The 22,094-nt window shown below is 30.0% G+C and overlaps 3 protein-coding genes across 3 annotated transcripts; 1 reads left to right on the plus strand and 2 right to left on the minus strand.

The window, feature by feature from the left end:
* Window positions 1-32: 32 nt before the first annotated feature.
* Tsp_00015 (putative Tau and MAP protein, tubulin-binding repeat-containing domain protein) lies at window positions 33-4,075 on the minus strand. Its single transcript, XM_003375769.1, has 8 exons — window positions 4,066-4,075; window positions 2,536-2,612; window positions 1,524-2,481; window positions 1,335-1,465; window positions 950-1,195; window positions 456-647; window positions 253-345; window positions 33-185 (listed from the first exon to the last, which is right to left on the minus strand). Exons 1-8 carry the CDS (start codon window positions 4,073-4,075, stop codon window positions 33-35), a joined length of 1,860 nt encoding a protein of 619 aa, XP_003375817.1.
* A 3,849-nt stretch (window positions 4,076-7,924) lies between these two features.
* Window positions 7,925-9,181, minus strand: Tsp_00014 (putative abortive infection protein). Its single transcript, XM_003375770.1, has 3 exons — window positions 8,994-9,181; window positions 8,670-8,932; window positions 7,925-8,418 (listed from the first exon to the last, which is right to left on the minus strand). The coding sequence occupies exons 1-3, from the start codon at window positions 9,179-9,181 to the stop codon at window positions 7,925-7,927; spliced, it is 945 nt and encodes a 314-aa protein (XP_003375818.1).
* A 773-nt stretch (window positions 9,182-9,954) lies between these two features.
* Tsp_00013 (putative kunitz/Bovine pancreatic trypsin inhibitor domain protein) lies at window positions 9,955-22,094 on the plus strand. Its single transcript, XM_003375771.1, has 34 exons — window positions 9,955-9,984; window positions 11,013-11,163; window positions 11,192-11,364; window positions 11,455-11,548; window positions 11,626-11,758; window positions 11,829-11,944; window positions 12,679-12,801; window positions 12,874-13,020; window positions 13,082-13,268; window positions 13,295-13,326; window positions 13,586-13,761; window positions 13,940-14,072; window positions 14,167-14,391; window positions 14,692-14,811; window positions 15,154-15,327; window positions 15,633-15,779; window positions 15,843-16,163; window positions 16,226-16,399; window positions 16,451-16,603; window positions 16,653-16,778; window positions 16,870-17,019; window positions 17,247-17,414; window positions 17,610-17,756; window positions 17,804-17,953; window positions 18,464-18,616; window positions 19,097-19,213; window positions 19,333-19,452; window positions 19,714-19,893; window positions 19,946-20,116; window positions 20,192-20,353; window positions 20,408-20,530; window positions 21,055-21,078; window positions 21,383-21,568; window positions 22,003-22,094. Exons 1-34 carry the CDS (start codon window positions 9,955-9,957, stop codon window positions 22,092-22,094), a joined length of 4,878 nt encoding a protein of 1,625 aa, XP_003375819.1.

The following is a 22,094-nucleotide window of genomic DNA, read 5'->3' on the forward strand; positions in this document are numbered from 1 at the left end:
ATCACGGAAATTTTCACCCGTTGAAAATGTTATCAATTTTGTTGCTGCATCGGTTGTTGCGCTGCTGCTGCTGCTGCTGCTTGGTCAGCCGGAGCTTCTACTACAGTAATTTCTTTCTTTTTCGTTATACCGATGTCATATTTCGGCGATGCTTTAGATTTGAAATCAACTTTCTGTTCAAATATCTGAAATTATTTTAATAAAACTAATTTGCATATTCAAAATGAAGTTTTTTGTTTAAAAAATATCTACTTTGACATTGCCACCTGCAGGCTTGTGTTTTATATTATCCATGGAACCAATCTTTGATTTGGCATTTTTGAAATTCAGCTTTTGATTAAAAATCTGAAAGAGGAAAATTTCAAATTAATTTTTTTTTCAATTGAAATAATAAGTTTAGAGGAGGGGGAGGGGGAGGAGGGAAACAGAATAAAATATTAGTTGAAGTTTTCTACTTGAACTCGACCAGTTGTTGTAGGCTTGTGCTGAGCATTTTCTAAAGAGCCAACTTTTGCTTTAACATTCCACTCCAATTTACGTGATTCAATCTGCTTAGCGCCAGTAGTAGTAGTAGTAGTAGGAGCCGCAGCTTTTTTTGCTGTTGCTGAATCATTTTTTGCAATTGGTTTCTTCTCTAGCGAATTTGACTAAAATGTAAATTGCAACAGATGCATATTCTTCAAAAACAACACCCATCCAACAATTATACATAATAATGCAAATGATGAATACTATTTTTAAAATTAATTGAAATAATATTTCATAAAAATTTTGGACGACTTAAAATATCATTGAATTTTTCACATCGAAACATCTAAGATGTGTGTATAATTTTTTCATTCTTTTTGGCTACTAATAAGATTGTAAATTATATAATAACAGATATTTGTTTTGAAGAGAAAATTTGATGATGATTAAAATCCAAAAAATAAAAAAAATATTCATTCACTTTCAAAGCGCCGTTTGTCATATATTTCGAATCAGTTTTATGTACTGTCGACGGTGATTTTGCTGTAGGACATTTTGCAGTGATGATGGAAGAAGATTTAAAAGTAGTCGACGTAGGTGCAGTTGATTTTAATAAATTTTTGCTTGCTGCCGTTCTGGAAGAAACAGTTGCTGCTGCTGTTGTTGTTCTTGGTGCTGTTCTTGTTGCTGTTGTTCCAGTACTACTTACCAAAGGAGAAGAAGTAGCCTACAAATTTAAAAGTTGAATTTGGTTTAAATTTTAATCGAATGAAACAAACCTCTTTTGCATTATGAATATATAAGAGTAAAATTTTTGAAAAACAATTATATTTTTAGATCAAAAAATGAATAATAAATTAACATACCGTTTTTCGTCCAGAAGATTTTGAATTGACTGGACGAGAAGAGGAAGCTACTTTACCGCCAGTGGTAGTAGTTTTGGAAGTTTGCTTTAAATTTTGATGATTCGATGAGATTTTTGACGTTGTTGCTGTAGCTGGAAATTAAATGATGAATACAGTATGAAGCGAAACAATTTTAAACTTTTCAATAACTAGCCTTACCACTTTCACAACGAGGCTTAATTAAAGCAGAAGCTTCTTTCTTCTTGTTGTTACTATTATCATTGGGAATTTTTTTAGTTGCCACAGTGGGTTTCATTTCGACAGGCTGTTGTTGTTCTGTTGTAGTATTGTCAGTTGTTTTCGATGGTTCAGTAATTATTGTCGATGGTGTAAAGACAATTTCAGCAGAATCGGATTTTGACAATATTTTATCAACTTCTTCTGCTTCTACATTTTGGAAATGCTTGACCAAATGATGATCAACAGGTGGCAATTCAGTATGAGTTTCTGTATGAGATGCAACAGGCTGGACATTCGAATCTGGTTTAATGTCATTTTCAACTATTTCAACGTTTTCTGAAGGTTCAGAATAACCGACTTCACTTATTGCAGATATTTGTCCTGATAATTCTGGTGATTTGGCCAATATCGTTTCGGTTTTCACTACAGAGCTGCTGTTCACTTCAGCTGCTGCTGATAACAATTGCTTGTCAATAATACTGGATGCTTTCGAATCAACTGGATCATTGGATATTGACAAAGGATCAAATAATGGGGAGAAATTATGGGATGTAGATGAAAAATTTTCCAAAGTTTTCTGCACAACAACATGCTGTGGTGGTTTGGAAAGATCAGCAACATCATCCACTGTCAGTAAGGTGGTGGAAGAATGGTTCTCTGCATTATCATTTGTGCAAGTGTTTTTTGGATTAAATGGACTATTTTGTTGGCTTGTTAACAGTCCAATGTTGTTGCTGTCAAACGCTGGCTTATGAACAACGCTATTTTCAATGTCAGCCAAATTGATGCTAGCAACAGATTTCGCCAAAAATGTATAACTGGTACTGTCAGTCAGTTCGGGACGAACCATTTCAATCGATTTTTTCATTTCCTCTGATGCATCAAAATTCACCAGATTTCCTTCTTCATCTTTTACTTTGGAAGTCAACTAAAAATGACACATTAAATTTTTTTTTCTTTAATTCTTTTCTTATTTACTCACATCGGTATTTTGATTATTATTATCCATGTTCACAGTTTCATTTTTGTCCATATTTTGTGTTTCACTATTTAGAGAATCTACAAAAAGAAAAAAAGGGTAAAATTTATAATCGAATTTCCATTGGATAATAATTTTTTTAATTAATTTTTCAATGAAAATTTCATGCATAAATCAAAATATCAAACGAAAAATTGCAGTTATTGTTGTTTTAGAAAAAAATAGCAAAGCATCATTGGCATATTTCAGCCACTTTAGGCATCAGAGCATTTATTAATTGGTGTAGATATTTTGTAAAAAAATATATTTGAATATATTTTCATGAATAGAACTAATGGACTAGAGATTTCCTTTTATAATACAAATAAATTTATATTTTGTTATGCATTATTCTAATTATTATTATTATACTGAAAAATTGAATATAAAAATTAGAATTCTCATTAATATTTCATGTTGGTAAAAATAATCATGCATCGTTAATGTTAATAATTTAAACAACAACAACAACAGTAATAATAAAAGCAATAAATTTACCAATGGAAAATGTTAAATGATCAATAAATATTGAGAATGTAGAATGCAAACTGAATGAATCAGTAGTAGTAGTAGTAGTCAAGACAGTTTATTTTTATGAGAGGTGAAAATACAATTATTCGATCAGATCAAATTGTGTTGAAAATGAACGTTCTGAACAATATATATATATAGTCAAGTGAATAAAGAAGCAAGCAAAGCATAAGTGCAAGAACTAGTTGGAAACATAAATCGTATTGCATGCAGGTCAATAAAGTCTAGCAGCCTTCATTCTTTAGTCAACATGTCACCTCTTTTGCTGTTCAAATTTAGAAAAACTAGACGAAAAAGAGCATTATATTATTATTATTATTTTCAACACAATTAAATTATGCTTTTAATATGAAATTAATTATCGATGCAATTAAGAAAAGAATTTTCATTTTTTAATAATTAAATAAAAACAAATCAATACACAAAACTGATCAACATCAATTTATCCATCTGTCTGTCTGTTATTACAAGCTATACGCAAAATTTTCTTTTTCTTTTAAAGAGGCTTTTTGATCATTAGTTATTCCATCTTGCAATTGATGTCAAAGAGAACAACCATTGTCAATTGCTTTCGCCAGATGGGCTCTTTACGCTCCAACAAAATATGTTTATTATATTTTTATGACTCATAATAATATATTTTACAAACAAAAATATAACCAAACACTTCAAAATGCATTATTCAATTACAAATTATTATATACTACTTACCATAACGAAAATATTAATATCAAGTAAAATCAGATTTTAAAAAAATTGCCCAAATATTCTACATGAAATATAACTAAATTGGAATAAAATTTTAAAAGTACAATTGATCAATAGTTACAGTATTTGCATATTCATTTTTAATTTATCCAATATCAAATGACTCAACCCAATATGAATTCTTTTTCCAATTTTGTGAAACTGAAACTCCCGAACAAACAAGTAATGATGAATAGAAAATAACATTTCAAAAACCAACATACATTACATGGAATGAAATTTGAAAATGAACAATTTTATTCATATAACAAACATTTTGACAAGTGAAATCAATCGAGGCATCGATTTTGATTTTTCAAATCATTCACACACAAAAATATTAAATGTCTTAATTGAAATATTTCACTGAACTTATCCTGTGCAAATTAATATCGAATAGAAAAAGAAATACACGTGCATAATTGGCGTAGGTTTTGTCTATTAAATAAACAACTTAAAACTTCTGAAGGTATTCAAATAAAATATAGTGAATTAATTGATCAGTTGTTGTTTCAAGTTTCACACATTTTTGAAATATCAATGAAAATAGAAAGTGATTTAATAAGATGAAACAATGTTCATCAAGTTATGCGCACCATCAGATCAGCATTGAACGTTGACGATGCGAAGCAATATGCAAATGTGGTGTAATTGTAATAAATATTTTCCACATGCAATAATTGATACAAAACGAAGTAGAGATTTCGTTTGATAGAACAATTTTTTGTGAAACAATAAAGAAAAATGAAATAAAAATTACCAAATTTATAAACAAAGCTGACATGAATCACTTAAATGATCACTTTCAACTTGGAATTTGGTAAAGAGAATATTTCAATAGTAAACATAAAGTATAGCGTAGTATATAATACAGTAACTTTTTGTTTGCTTCAGGTAATGCACAGTTAACTTAATCATCAACTTAACGAGGGAAATATTACAATTTGAACAAGAAAAGGAGAATATATTTAAAAAAAAATCAACTATAACTACCATATAAAAAATATTCAATATTCTACTAGTGTTTCATCATTTAGCAGTGGTAGTAGGGTATGAGCTATTGATCAACGAGAAAAAATTGATTGACATTTGTTAGTGAGATTTTGCAACAACAACAATGATAACAAATGACACATACACACACAGTGTAAAAGTGAACAAAAAGAAAAAGTTTAAATTTTAAACTGCAGACAATAAGCAAGAAAAATAAATAAATAAATAAACAATAATAAGAGAAAAATGAAAAGAGTAGAATTGTTGTTCTTTTCCACATGCAAAAGTTGAAGTTGAATAAAAGGAAAGAAATAGGAAATCAATGGATTTTCTAGATGAAAAAATTTCATGTAAGTTTAATTAATTGGAGAGAATAAAATGAACACTATCAATATAGAAGAGTATAAAATTTATTGATGAAGTTAATAAATTGAATGAAAATACTTACAATTGATAAATTGTTCATTTAACGACGATGGTAATTGTTGATCAACAGGCGTAGTAGTCATATTTGAATATTGATGTGCTCAATTTTTGTTTTTGTGTTGAAAAATAAGAGATGAATACAAAGAATTTCGTCTGTATCTGAAAGCAATAATGGATGACGAAAATGAAGAAGATAAAAGCTAATAAGATAAATAAATAAACAGCAAGTTAGCAAAGCAAAGCGAAGCAAAGCAGAATGAAGAAGCGAAGAATAAGAAATAAACAAACACATACATACGCACACTTTTCAACAACGCTAATCAACGCCAAGAGAATGCAATAAGAGAGTCGAAGTCGGTTCGACTTGTGCCTATGGTAACAAAATGGCAGCAGCGAATTGACGACCACTGCAAGCTGCCGTTGATTGACTGACAGACAGACCAAACACACAACCTGCTTTTCTATAATCTTTAATATTTTTCATTTTAAAACTTTTTGTCTAATGTTGAATTTTTCATCTTTCATATTAATAATAAACAATTTAATTAATCAATATGAAATATTAAAATTTATACATACGAAAGTTGAAATTATTATTCTTCCTCTATCTATATATCAGTCAGTGTACATGTGTGTGTGTGTGTGTGTGTTATGCTTGTAGTTTAACTTTTAAATACAGCTAACTGCAACTGCGGTTAATTGTAATGATAATAATGAAAAATAGTATTGATTGTCAATGTCAATGAAAGAAAACGAGGCGGTTTTGTTCACTTGATCATCATGTTCAATTTTTATTGAATCATAAAGTAATGATGAATAAAATTGACTGGCATTTTGAATTTTGAAGTAAAACCGGCCAATACAACGACTACCGGTATGCAGATGGATATGTACACTGCACTGCGCACTTGCCACATTTTGCATTCATTTCTTCATTGGCGTCCTATTTGCGAGCTGCTCTCAATGAGCAAATAAATAAATATACGCCAACCAATTGACCAAAACGTCGTTTCTTATTCAAGCACCACCAGTTCAATAAAATATCCCCTCTGACATCATACATGCATGCATACACACATACATGCACGACATTAGCCAACCGACCAGTCTACTCTATTCCAAACAAAAACCAATTCTTTCAACAAGCATTTATTGATAAAATTGTCGATTTTATTCAAATTAATCATACCCAATATAGATGAATGTTATGTATTCATTTTTTCATATATTTTCTTTTTCTCCTTCTCTCTCTGGTTGATTTTGTTTTTCATAAATTACAAATTTTACCAACTTATTAAAAGTTCAACTTTTACTAAATACAAATAAGCATGTTTGTTTGATAAAAAAATAATAAAAAGAAAATTCATTTCTCTTCTTCTTACTTGATGCTTGCTTCAACGATTGCCAATAACTGAACTGCTTCAATCTATCACAGCCAACGTTCAAACCAAATTAATCTTTCTCTTGTCCATTTGTTAAAAACTATTGAATTTATCTGTAGCCAAAAAATAATCACCATCCCACGTTCAATTCAATCAATTTTTTTCGACACACTGTTTACAGTGAAAATCATTTCGAATATAATTTAAATATTCAAAAAAAAATTAACTTGACAATTTTAAAAATTCCCCCCCCCCCTCCTCCTCCTCTCCCTCCCCTCTCCTCCCCTGCAAACGTGTTGTTGGATAAAAATTTTCTCATTCCACTTGAAATAAACCTCTAATTACGAAAAGTTGAAAAAATTTAAATTGAAGCATTTTCAAAAAAAATCCAAACAACAATACTGAGCAATGGGTAATTTTCGATAATTCAAAAACAGAATTGCTACAGCTGCATGTATTTATGTAGATCATCTGTGTGCATGTGGGTAACTTTTTATTATATCATTTTCAACCACGCTTGCTTGCATCATGGCTTACTCAAAGGCAAGTTCACTATTATTGAATGTGGTGGTAAACTTCGAAATACTTTTAATAGTGAAAACTATTTCATTAAAAAATATATATATTTCACTTGATGGTCTAAAATTCTGTTTAATTTCAATAATTTTTCTTTTTTTCAAATACTAATTTCTATGATCCTATTCTTGAAAATAGCTAATTATCTTGCCACGAAATGGATTCCATATGCAGTTGAATAGCAGCAGAAGTTAAATAGCAAAGCACAATTCAATGCAAAGAGTTGTTGTTTTCATTGAAAGAAATTCTTCAATAAACAAAATGCAATTGGACAGATTTTGAAATTAATTTTCATCTTTCAAAGCTGCATAACATTACAGTAATTTCTTCTTAATTATATCATTTTACGATACTTTGAAACATGCAAAGAAACGTTTTTTCTTAATTTCATAATAATATATTAAAAATTATTTTTTTATTTAAATTAATGGAAACATTTTACGGATTTTTTGATTAATAAAACAATTTTGCTTTATTCATTTGTCCTTGTAATGCATTTTTTAATGTAAATGTGAACGTAAATGAAATTATCTTATTTTCTATCTTATACTAATAATTTAATTTTTATAAAATTGAAAACTTTGAAAAGTATTTTTTGTGAATGTGAAAATTATAATAGTAAGGTTTTATTGCATTTCAGTTATTGTATAAAACAGTGGATGTTGTAGTATTTGAATAATAGCTGTGCAAAATAGTATCTACTTGCAATATTGAAAGTAAGTTGTGATGCCAAATAATTGGAACAAATGAGCGAAGATATTCAGCTTGCTTGGCCAAGCGTCAATAAGAGCATATTCCATTGGTGCAAGAAAACTCAACCATAATTGCACTGAAGGAACTCCAGCAAGAATAATTGTCGTAGTGAAAGCTGATTGTGAACAACAACTGCAAAAAGTTATAAAAATAAACCAAGCAATGATGAGAAACAAAATGCAATACACCAAATATAGGAACGCGTGATTGGTGTTGAATGTTAAATAGGAGATTACATTTGTCAAATTTTCGTTAAGCATAAAACCAAAATATGATAAAATAAATAAACAAATGCAAAGTGCACAAAATACATCCGATTTGTCCTGCGAAGGTTGGCGCTTGATTGATTCTGCCCAAGCGAAGCAGATGGAATTGGCAGTACAATATATTATACTAACTGCATAGTGACGCAAAGAGAGGAGCGAAAAAATTCCATAATCTAAAATACAACTTTGTGCATTATTTATTGTAGTTATTGAAAAAATTATTAAACTAAACAGAAACTTTCATTCAAAAGCATAATATGCTATCTTATTGATGATGTATTCCGGTAATGTTAATAATATTCTACAACATGTCTCCAATTGTTATTATCATTATTTTAAATTTTCAATTAAAACTAAAAAGCAATTAATAATAATATTAATTATACATAATTGATTAATATCTCAAATAGCAAATGTTACTTACTGGCTAAAATTCCACAAAACAGCACGTAAATTGCCAAGTAGATTTCAACAAATGAAATTTCATGCCACAAAATTAACTTTTTTAAAGTCAAAGTGAACATTGGTGCATAGAAGCTTGCAATACGAAAAGCTTGAAAATATCGAGCGTCATAACGTGCATGGTACAATCGCAGATAGAAGGAGATGTACATAAGAAAAGCTGGCCATATGCAGTTTTGCACTTGACTGATGGTTAGTCTTTTTTCTGATGAAGTGCGAAATTTTCTAACAGAAAACAAAATATGAAATACAATACAAATAAGGAAATTTACTTTGCATTTCTTACCGAAATAGTAAAGATGCAACAATTAATACACCAAATGATATAAACAGAATAGTATCTTGAAAACGAAAGTAAAATCTTGCTATGGAAATTTTAACCAAAGCATCAAGCAGTAATGATGAAATTAGACAGTTCAAGGACATTATGAATGACCATTCGCGCTTTATAATATGCATAAGTTGTGATTCCATTTTTGTTCTGCAGATGTTGGCATAAAAATTATAGCATGCAAAATTTCATATAAAATAAGACATTTTTTGTTTAGCAAGCAACCTGAAATTTGAATAAATAACTTTAAATTAATGGAATATGGATTACATATTTCACTTTAGCAGATCAGTTCATGTTACTTTATTGATTCATATAATATTATTATATTTTGTGTGTATATATGATAAGCCAAATGAATAATTTTGATTTTCAAACAACCAGCATTTAACTAAAAATAATTTAATGCATGAATATAATTGTATGACACAATTGATGAATGTAATAAATGATGCTTTTTATGTTTGAAATGCTTCAAATTTAAATATTACAAAGACTATCAAACTTGATTAAAAAAATTTTAATCAAAAAAATAAAAGCAAATGAATTTATGCAACGAACAGTGAAAATTATAATAAATATAGAAATCTTACATACATCGGTCCTATCTTATACATGCAAGTTTGCAGAACAGTTTGCAGCACAAATTTTGGGGAATGCAGATATTGAAGAATTTCTTAAACAGGACTTATTGCCTTGACCTTTTAGTTCTTCGAATTACTAATATCTATTTTAAAATAATTTACCCCTCCAGACCCTAATTATTTTCTTTTGTCAGAAAAATTTGGAAACTTAGGGAATTAATGCTATTAGGGATGTGATGTTGTATGGGAAGTTTGAGAAAACATAATTGGTGCGGTTCTAATTTTCTGAGATGTATCATATATGATACGTTGGGCTGGGGGTGAACAGTGCTATGCATCATGATGTGGATTGTAATCGTCATGTTTCAGTAATCATTTGAAAAAGAGCAGTGATTTGCTAAATAAATGTGATTAAGAGAAACAATATTTACATAATTTTTTTTATAATAATCATTTCATAACAGAAATAGTTTTCTAATAAATTTAAGAAGTTATATTTACTTTTTGCTGAAAAGAATAAATTTGGACTGAAATAGGAACTTCTTTTAAAAAAGTGTCGTAAAAAATTATGCGTTTTCAGATGCCTAAAAAAGTGATTTATATATTATATTTGTCTAGAAAATTGTTTTTAATTTTTGAAAAGTAATTTAATGCACATTATTTTATGTCACATTTTGCAATATAGATGTTAAGCATGTGTTGCACATATATAATATCGCATATATTCATAATCTGATCTTGCACAGTTTATACATGCATTGTTATTTATTCATTTTTCATTGATAAGAACTAATAACCAGTTAAAAGTATGTTAAATTATTTGTTTTACAATTTAAAACTTTTGACAAACATTGTTTACTTCAAATTTATATTCATCACATATTCGTGGCGTCGGTATTAAAGCTAGCATAAAGTATAAGCATGAAAATGCTGATGATGAATTGAAATTAATATCAAAGATACTTTTATTGTGTATTATTTGTTCAATTTATGAAATAGAATTCAGTTTATTAAAATTGACATGGCATTAATTAACATTATAATACACAAGAGCTTAAAATTTCACTTTAATGATACATTTTGTAAATAAATACATCTTTTATTTATACTTTTATTTACATAATAATTTGAAAAAAATTATTTTTATAATAGAAATATGCAAGCATGTTTTGTGCATTTCTTTGGCAATGATATTTGCATATTTTTTTCTGATTTTTTTGAACATTTTTGGGTACAAAAGCTGTAGGTGTTAATATAAGTGTAGAATTTGAAATTAAAAAAAAATTTTTTTAATTTTTATGAAAACCGCAATCAATAAAATTTCAATGCTAGCGGAAGTGGGTATAAGACGCTGAAGCAATTGAATGTGATTCTTTTAACTTTTCAAAAGATTAGGCAACCAGTTGGAATCTTGTTGTTTGACTCTTCATCGGCCGGCCAACTTCAGAGAATTTCAATGACAGCTAAAACTGGCCGTATAAATCTGGCTGTTCGTATTTGCATGAGCCCCAAAAGTAAACAGTACAATCATGTAAAGAAAAGTAAGCTAGAAGAAAGCTTCATTTTCAGTTTTTGTTTGTGTCCGATCGCTGGTTCTCGTAGGTCGCGCAAGTTTAGCACACTTGTATTGGCTAGCACGGGCGTCTCTGTTTGTTCATGCCACTGCTTTTCTTGATCATCGAAACTCTTTCCTAGAGAAATGGTACCTCAACAGCTACGCACTTTTCAATAAATCACAACTGGTTGTCTATGGTGTAAAGCTGTTTGCATCTTTTTTTTTGTTTTCATTTTAAATAATCAGCTCATAATAATTAAGCTATTTTAATTTTAAGGATTATACTCTATACAAAATGGAAAACTCACCAAAATTCTTCAAGAAATTATTTGCCTTCTTTTTAATTGTCTTAATTTATTTTGGCAAATTTGGTAAGCAAATTTGAAATTTTATTTTATTTTATTTTATTTTTTCTCCACTTATTTTTTATTTTCTTTTACTTATGAAGCATTGTGTTCATCATTTCAAAATGGTACAACACATCGGCCATACGAAAATGAGCAATGTAATTCTCCAGGTGCTCAACTATATGCTATTGATAATTATCCAAACAAATTTCTTTACTGTGAACCAAGCAGCAGGTAAAAAAAAGTTATGCTTTATGTTTCACTTGATGACTTTTAAAAATATTCAATCAATAAAATATGCCAGACGATATATAATAGCATCGTGTCCAACGTTTAATGGAAAACCACTTTTATTCGATGAAAAACATCAACAATGTACCCCAAGATTTTCAGCAGTGCGTAGAACACCAGGAATTCCTAGTAAGAAAACCTTTCATTTATGCTATTCAAAAATTATTCTGAATTCGACAATTATATTAAAAATATCGTATTAAAATTAATACTATTAAATAGTTGTTGTAAATTCACTGAATTATGAATAATTTCTCTACATTCAGTTGAGTTTAAATTTACTTACTGATTACGCTTCTTTTGTATTTTATTTTCAGCCTTGTTCCATCAAATAAGCAGTAATAATTTAATTCGAAACTGTTGCTCTATGACCGTATATTATAATATCCTATAAATTTAATAAATTTAAATAAAGTAAAAATTTTTATTTTCTTAATTATTTACAATTCTTAATTCACTTTTTGCATGCAATAGCTAATTGTGATAAATTTTTTCTTTTCTGTCACAACCTGAAAAGATGAAATTTCCAAATAAAATTAACCTTATTCATCATGAACTTCACAGTTAGTCATACATAATTCAGTATACTTTATACATTCCTTTAATTTTCCTTTATTTTGCATATAAGCTGAAAATTTAATTAAATTAACGCGTTACATTTTACTAATTATGCTATGCTGCATCATGTTTTTTTCACATCCATACTTTAAATAAGTATCAATGAATTAAAACAACATATAAAACAAAAGAAGCAGAATTTTAGAAAATTTTAAATACTCCAAAAACTGTCATTTTGAAATAAAACTTGAATTTTTATTAATCATATAACATTAAGTAAATGCGAATGAAAAAAAAGTATTTAGGATCAAGCCATTTTGGTGAACCATGTAGTCAGAATACAGACTGTATGGGTAATATGTTCTGTCCTGCTGGCACTTGTCTGTGTCTTCCTGGTTACATTGACATTGGGCAGCATTGCTATTCCAGTAGGGACAATAAATAATATTATTAGTTAATTTAACTGCCATTACATTATTACAATTTATACAAATATTCAGTAATTAATCCTGGCCAACCTGGTTGCATAAACAATCGGCAGTGTGCGGCAATTTGGCCAGGGGCATACTGCCAAAGTGGTTCTTGTCAATGCCCTGCAAATAGAGTACCTCTTGAAACTAAAGATGGTGTTGTCTGTCATAGAATAGGTGATACGTTACAGACAGTTTTGAAAATTTAAAACAGTTTTTGAATCTTTTTCATTTTAAGGATTTTGCCCTTTACCAGATGAAGTTATTGGACGTCCCAGTGCTTTGCCTGATGTTCATTGTGATTCCAAACAACCGTTACATGACAGTGATTGCAACAACATGGGAGATTTGTATGATTGTGTACCTGATGCAAATGCTGCCGAAAGTCATTGCTGCCCAAATAGAGGTACAAACAAAGTAGATATGTTTTTATTAATAAAAATTAATTTAGTGAGAACTTAATGATATTTAGTCGCATTTTAGGTTAGTGATTTTGTCATTAATTTAGATTTATTTAGTGTCATGATGTTCCAACAATTACAATTAAACAGTACCCTACTGTTTTCTGTTTCAATAGACTTTTTTGCTAAACTTAAAGATAGTTGAAAAATTGAGAAGTTTATTTAAAAGAGTAGAAGTTCCTACGCAAACAAATCTTGAGTATTATTGCTAAATGTATGATAAGCATTTTTGACTAAATAGTATTTCACATTTTGAAGCACGTTTTAAAATAATTTTATAGCAATGACCTGCATACAGAGTAAATCAGATGTTGTCGCATCAGCAGTTGGTGCTCAAAGCAGATATTGGTACAACAGCATTACTGGAAATTGTGAACAATTTCTTTATGATACCACATCTGAATTTACAACTGCCAACAATTTTTTGACTATTGAACAGTGCCAATCTTATTGCTCAGTTAGTAAGCAAAAAATTATATATCTACGTTTGAAACATTTTAAATTTGTTTTATTTTATGAAAAGAAGAGAAAACTATCTATTTTCATGCTATTTTAATACCGTTATTAATCATTAAAATGTAACAAATGACTGTAGAGTTTAAAGCAAAATTCAAAAATTTAGATTTTTATGATAGAGGCCTCATGCTTTAATGAATATCTCTGTGCACTATTTAATTGAAAAGCAATATACTTTTTCAGCATGCAAACGTGGTTTGCCTCAATACGTTGGCAGTGCTCCAAAACAATGTCAAAGCAATTCACAATGTGGTAGCACAGTTGGGAAGTATCAATGTGCTACGGTAGGGGCAAAAAGATACTGCTGCCCCAGCATTTGTAATTTGTTTTACTACGTTTTTTTCAGTTTATAAATGTTATGCCAATGTTTTAGCAAATTTTATTTGTGCCCCTCAAGGAGGCAGAATTTCAAAGCATCTTGCCCCGGATCCTGGTGTTGGAGCTTTAACAGAAACTCGATGGTACTTTGATTCTGCAACAAAAACCTGTCAATCTTTTATGTACAGAGGGCACGGAGGGAACTTTAATAATTTCTTATCTCAACAAGATTGCATGTCTACGTGCGTTCAGAGTATGTTTCTTTGATATTTTATCAAAACTTCTGATACCGAATAACTTTGTATTGTATTAAATAAAATTATAATAGTTTTGCTTTGTAACAGAAAATATTGACATATATAAAGGTTTGAATTTACAAAATTATGCATAAAAGCATCTGCAATGCAATTAGCTCAATGACTGTCAGTTTAAGTTTAATTTAATGCTGGTTAAGTTTGTTAATTTATTTCATTGCACACTTTTATAAATTCATGAAATATATATTAGTTGAGTTTTGTTTTGTGGCCAAATTATTAATTTAATTTAATTGCAGATGTCTGTGAACATGGTGAGCCATTAAGAGATATGAACGATAATGTCCAGCAGTGTAGTGGCGGTAGAGGCTGTCCAAGTTCATACGAATGCCGGCGAAATGTCTGCTGTCCTAGCAAACGTATAAAGTTCCTTTTGATTGCATTTTAAAACAAACATTTTGTGTAAATAAAGTTAAAACTCATAGAACCATTAATTTCAATATCATAAATAACTTAACTTTGAACAATAATAATTAACATGCTATAATTAATAGCAATATTATTTGTAAAATTTTACTTTTTACAAAATAAGTAAGTGAATTTTATTTATCAGGGAAATTTCTTAAAACATTTTGCATGCATTTGAAATTAATGCTATACTATTTAGTTAATGATGGAATATTAGAACTAAAATACAAATACTTATTGCTTAAACAACATTTTTTAGATTTATACATTCTTTAATTTCTCTTAACATTTAGAAACTGTCTGCTCTCAGCCAAAGTTGTTCGGAACTTGCACTTCAGCAGTTGTACGATTCTGGTACAATGCAGCTACACGAGACTGTGAAGCATTTACTTACACAGGTTGCAATGGAAACGACAATAATTTTGACACTTATATTCAGTGTGTTTCATTTTGCCGAGATTCTATAAGTGAGTGCACAGCAAATTTCAAATAAATATAATTTATTAATGTGACAGTAAAACCTGCTACTGGTGATTAATTAATAAATAATACGCATTCATATTTAGATTAGTATGATAGCCTTTTCTTTTTTTACATTCACTATATTTTCTCGCATGTTTTACCTTAGTTAATTATTTCTTCAGAGTTTGATGTCAACAGAGTAATAGTTTTTCCCATCTTGCACGATGCTAATTTTTAAAACTATTTTACTCAGTTGTGTTGTCATTGTTTTCATAGATGAAATATGATTAAATCTGCTGTGTTAATTCAGGAAAAGCAACATGCGTACAAGGTGAACCAGACAAGGATTCCTCTGGAAAATATTATACTTGTTCAATAACTGGTGGTGGCAATCAGTGTCGTCCCAACTTTGAATGCTATTTTGATGGTTCGATTTATGGATGCTGTCCAAAGAAAGGTATTAAATAACTTTACTATTTAAAAAGCTGAAATGAACTGAAATGCTGAGTGCTGGTTTTAGCATATACTTGCAGCTTAAACAGAGCACCCGGAAGTGCTTGCGGAGCATCTACGGTTAGATGGTACTTTGATCCAACAAGCAAAGTTTGCAAGACATTCAGCTATTTGGGTTGTGACGGAAATAGCAACAACTTTGATACAAAAGATCGCTGCGAACGCTACTGTGGTGTTGGAGGCTGCCCTTATGGCGGAAAACCTTTTCAGGATGACAGCATGAGCATAAGAGTTTGCAATGATGCTACTATAACCTGCCCAGGAGGTTACGAATGTGTTACAGTAGCAGTTTCAAACGCTGCAGTGCGATATTGCTGTCCCACCAGAGGTAAGAAATATTATTTTTAAACATCAGTGTTCAATATTAAATTAAAATGATGTATTTTTTAGCTTCTATCTGCTCACAGCCTCCAAATCGAGGAACTCAGTGTGGAGCACCTTCTGAACGCTTTTATTTTAATCCTGTTTTAAAAAAATGCACAAAGTTTACGTATTATGGATGTGCTGGCAATGAAAACAATTTTCCATCATTGGCACAGTGCATGAATTTTTGCAGTTCTTCTGGTATGTAATTCAGTGATTTTATGTGAAATAAATAATTAAATATTTTTTCAGCTTGCGATGCAGGGGAAGGCATAATAATGGATCCAAATAGCCAAGCTGCTGTTCGATGTACCCCTGGAATACAGAATAGTTGCCCACCAGGATATAACTGCCGAATGGACTCTTTGACAAACACTCATATATGCTGTGGAGCTACAGATATGGGTATAAAATAGATAAATTTTAAATCAAATGTATTTATTACGCTTTTCAGGTGTTTGCCCTCCTGGTGAAAGAGCTTACGTAGACGCATTAACTCAACAAGTTCGAGAGTGTCAGCCAGGAGCAACAGTTAGTTGTCCCAGCAATTATCTTTGTCGTCCAAACATTAATAGAAACCGTTATTTCTGTTGTGGAATTTCTCAAAAATGTAATATTTGCATATCTCTATCAATCTGTACATGCCTGAGTTCTTTTTGATTTGCTTTTAGCAATGTGTCCGGAAGGAAGGGCACCTTTCTATGATTCTGTCACCTTTCAACCACAAAGTTGTGTCACTGGCCCGTTTAATCCTTGCCCACCTGATTATTCATGCCAGTCGACAACAGGCCAACGAGAAGGATACTGCTGTACAATACAACGTAAAACTTAAATTCTTAATTTATAATGCTGCTTTCACGTGTGTGCTTAACTGCTTAGAACCTTTTTAACTTAATATAATTCATTTTATGATGAAAAATAGGCGTATTTATATGACATATATTATAAATATAAATAGACAGCATATAAATAACAATATAAGTAAACAGCTGTTTTCTGCTCAGTTTGATAAGCACTATAGATTTAATAAAAAGCAGTTCTTTTTTAGCAATTTGCCGTGATGGCAGTGAATACTACATTGAACCAAACACTAAAGCTCCTAGATCATGTTCTTTGTTGTCAATGGGTTTTGAACAGTGCCCATCTGGTTTTACTTGTCAAACTACTCGACTGGGTTCAAACACTGGATATTGCTGCAAAACTTCTTCTGAATCAAGTATTTATTTTGTTAATTAAATCAAAGGGAATAACTTATGCTAATAATAATTAAACAGAAGATCAAAATAATTTTCTGATTTATGTTGCTGTTTTTTTAATAAATATGTTAGCATAATTTAACAGTTTTCTTTAACATATAACAGTGTCCTTATAGTTCTGTTTTAAAATTATTTAACTAAAAAATGAAATTTAGGGATATGTAGTGTTGGACATCCGTATTATGAAGGGAACATACCAAAGGCATGCACACCAGGAATTCAGAGTTGTCCTCCTGGTTACAACTGCATTCCGTCTGCAAGCATGACTGGAATGCATTATTGCTGTTCAACAGGAGCAATCGGTTTAGTTTAAATGTTGCTCAACCAATAATAAAATAACTTTTTTTAGATGGTTGCCCACCAGGAACTGTCGCACATCTAATTAACGGAATACCACAATATTGTCATCCTGTGTCAGGACCACAGTGTCAAGCAGGATATACTTGTCAATACACTTCAGCTGGAAGATATCAATGCTGTGGTGTTGCAACAGCAACTGGTAACTTTAAATTTATCATTTGAAATATAAGTAGTTTCTTTATTAGTATCATAAATATGCTTTCATTCATAAACATATTTTTTCAGTAGTACTTCAAGATAGCAGGTAAACTAAACCGTCCTACATTGTACTTTTTAATCAGACAATCAGTGGAATTTCATTAAATGTAGTAAAAAAGATTAAAGTAACTTTTAATCATCATTTAATTTATATAGTGCAATAGTTTAGCATAATACGAAATGTTTTAATTTCATCATACAGATGTTTTTTTTCTAATAGAATGTATTACTGATTATCATCAATTTTCATCAAAGTGAATCAGCTATTAAAAATTGCACATATAGAAAAGCTAGTCATTATTTATGATTTCAGTTAATTATAGTTGATTTCTTTAAGATTTTTATTTCGTTGAATATAGTGTATACGTACATATATATTAATTCAATTTTTAAGTGGATAAAAAATTAAGCTAACAAATTTTTATAAAAATTAACCCTTTTTTTAATTAAGTTTGCCCTGCTGGAGCACAGGCATACACTGATCCAGTTACCAGACAGCTACTGCAATGCACACCAGGTTCGATTTGCCCTGCCGGATACATTTGTACACCATCGTCTACTGGTTTAAGCTACTGCTGCTCATCATCAGTTGTTGGTCCACAAGGTAATAATGATGCAGAGTTCAACCTGAAATATATGATTAGTATATAAAAAATGCAGCCTATTTCACATTTGCATAACATATCCATGATGATAATATGATAAGGATAAATGAGACAGTAATAATAAAGAAAGATAAAAAATAATGAAATAAATTTAAAAATTGTTTGACTCTGAAAATATACAGATAAATGAATCTAAGTTATATTAAAATGAAATAATTATTAACAGCTTTTATTAATGTTTAATTTAAAAAGTGTAAGTGTCTAATTCATACTGTTGTTCAAAATGATTACTTTAAATGACAAGCAAAGCAATTAATTTAATGCTGATACTTTTCTTATAATTGCAAACATAAAGAAAATGAACATAACAAGTATTCTAAATTTGCAGAGTTTAAAAGCTATATATATGCACTTTTAGCACAACAGGTGATAAAATTTAATTTGAAGATAAAAGCCTTTATTTAACTAAAATTTTTTAGTTTGTCAAGGAAATGCTATTCCTTATATCAACCCTCAAACAGGACAGCCCCAGCAGTGTGCTGCTGGAATACCATGTCCTGCCGGATATACATGTTCTTCAACTACATCATCATTAGGTCATTGTTGCCCATCATCAGACGCGCAGCTTCCATGTAAGCTGAAATTTTGCATTTTTTACCAATGCCGTGAAACTTCTAAGGCAAAAGCTTTTTTATGAATAATAAGTCATATTTAGCTTTATGTCCTCGTGGAAATCCTGCTCCTGGGATACAAGGAGGCATAGCTGTTTGTTCCTCAGGTGTAGCATGTCCAGCTGGCTACACTTGCATAAATTCCATCTGCTGTCCAACTCGAGGTAAAAGCTGGCAACATTTAAACATACTTTACGCATTAAAAATTTGAAACAAAAAAATTCGACGATAGCAAAGAAATTTGCTGTAAAAAATTGAAATAAATTTCTTAGCAGAGGGCCCTGATTTTTAGTATTTGGTAACATTTTATAAAATTTTGAATTTGAAATTTAAATTTAAAAAAAGTTATATTAAAATTTCTATTTGGTAAACATTAAAAAGTAGTAAAACTATTAAATGTAACATTACGCGTTATCAAATTTTAGAGAAAATCTGCGCGGAACCAGCAGATTCTGGATATTCGTGTTCTACATATTCACCGCCTTCATCAAGGTATTTTTATGATCAACGTACACGGCACTGTTCACAGTTCTATTTTAATGGTTGTGGTGGAAATGGAAACAACTTTTTAACAATGAACGAATGCCTTAGTTATTGCGCAGGAAGTAATCATTCAACTTTTCAAATAAACAGAAACGATTTAGCGAACAATTTTAGTTTCTGGTGCATATAAATGTCCATATCCAGGCCACGAGCCCTATTATCCATCTCCAAATTCTCCACCTTTATTTTGCCAACCCAAAATGCCTAGGCAATGTCCTCCAGGTTATGAATGCCATAACGCTGGTACAAACTTTATTTGTTGTGGAAGACCTGGCGGAACAACAGGTAAGTAATTATTTATACTTCTGTGCATACATTTTATTTTTCACATTTAACTTTGTACATTTTTATATTTCATAGGAATAAAGCCAAGATGTCCTTATCCAAATCAACAAGCTTATATTCGACCAGGGACAAATTTTCCTATGAGATGCCAACCAATGAATCCAAAGAGCTGTCCACCAAGCTACTCATGCATGAATGGTGGAGATGGATTTATATGTTGTAAAACAATCAGTCCAAGTTAAACGCTTTGAGATTGCAGTGTGCGTTTTTGTTATTTTAAATCTTTTGAAGGCAGCCAGATTTGTCCACCCGGTTCACGTCCGTATTTGACACCGCATAACAACCAACCAATGAGATGCTCAGGAAATACATGTCCACGAGGATATCGTTGTACATATTCATCTGTTGGTAGAGGTTATTTTTGCTGTTCCAGTTCTACTATGATTGGAAGTAATGTCTCATTTTGCTGAATTTGCAATTTTTTATATAATGCAAATGTGAAAACGGATTTTCAATAGAACTTAAATTTTTTGTAGCAGGAAAAATGGCTTAACAGTTGTAATATTTATGCTATCTAAAATTCCTCGCCAATACAGCGCATAATAATTAAGTTAATCTAGTTTTGAAAAGCATGAATTACTGAAAACAAAATGCTGGAGTGCAAACTGTTTTTTGCATAAAAATCCATACATACATAAGAATAATTATATTTTCTATTTAAAACCATTAGCTTCACTTCAACTTTATTAAGTGATGCTTTTTTTTAATATGATTGCTAAAGTGTTTGACAGTTGTTAGTAAGTTGTATTGATGAATAAATGAATGATAGGCTATTAAGATTTTTTTGGAATTGTAAAATTAGAAGATATCTTTTAAAAAAAGTTAAAGTTAAGTTCAAGATGCAACCAGAAATGCTTTTTCTAATTTAACAATTTCAGTCAGCCTGAATATTACTGATACAAGTTATGAAAGTGGCGCATTACAATTATGAAAGTTATTGTAGTCACAATGATTGAACTTAAGATCACCTTTTATTGGTTGGGAATATTTTTGTATTTTAAATTCTTAAATTTCATTAAATTTCACATTAATATTTATTTCTTTGAATTTTTATAATTATACATTTAATTATATTGTGATTTTATTCAGTTTTTGCTTTTGTGCAGATGTACGCCAAATTGCCTTTAGTATCAGTGTAGTTTTGCTTGTTTGATCAGCCCTGCTGTTGCTGAAATTGATAAAATTATTACTTTATTTAATTTTCAGCTGATGGATGTCCAAGCGGTCGACCTTACTATTATCCAAACACGAACAAGCCGTTAAAATGTCAACCTGGTCTGACAGCATGTCCAAGAGGCTTCAATTGTGTTTACAGCTCACTCAATAAAGCATACCAATGCTGTTCTAACAGAAAATTGAAAAGTCCACGTTTAATAGATTCAGACATTCCAAGTAATAAATTTAATAGAATTTCAATTTTTAAATAAAAATTGTATCTTTTACCTTCGAATATTTAACTGTCAAGTTATATAATTAATGGAAACTAAAATTTTACTTAAAATTCATAGCAAGTGAAATTGATAAAACATGCAAGGTTAAAAGCGAAAAGACCATGATGACATTTACATTAGAATTGCAATATATGAAATATTTCATGAAATGCAATGAAAATGCATTGAATATCTTTTTTAGGAATAGCTGCTGAAAAAATAGTAAACTGCTATTAACCATTTTTGTTATGCATTTTAAGCATCAAGGCTTTTTATTAGTTCAGCATACTGTTTTCATATAAGTAAATAAATAATGAAATAACTTATATTTTTTCATAATAATAATAATAATCGTAATATTAGTGTTTTTTCAATACTGATTGTCTTCTTTTTTAGTTTCAGAATATGTTTGGAAAGAAAATCAGAATGCAAGTGAAGTTTTGTTGACAGAAGATTTGCCTAAAAATATTGAATTTGAATCTGACTAA

Source organism: Trichinella spiralis (assembly GCF_000181795.1).
Source record: "Trichinella spiralis strain ISS 195 chromosome Unknown Scfld4, whole genome shotgun sequence".
In the NCBI taxonomy this organism is placed as follows: Eukaryota; Metazoa; Nematoda; class Enoplea; order Trichinellida; family Trichinellidae; genus Trichinella; species Trichinella spiralis.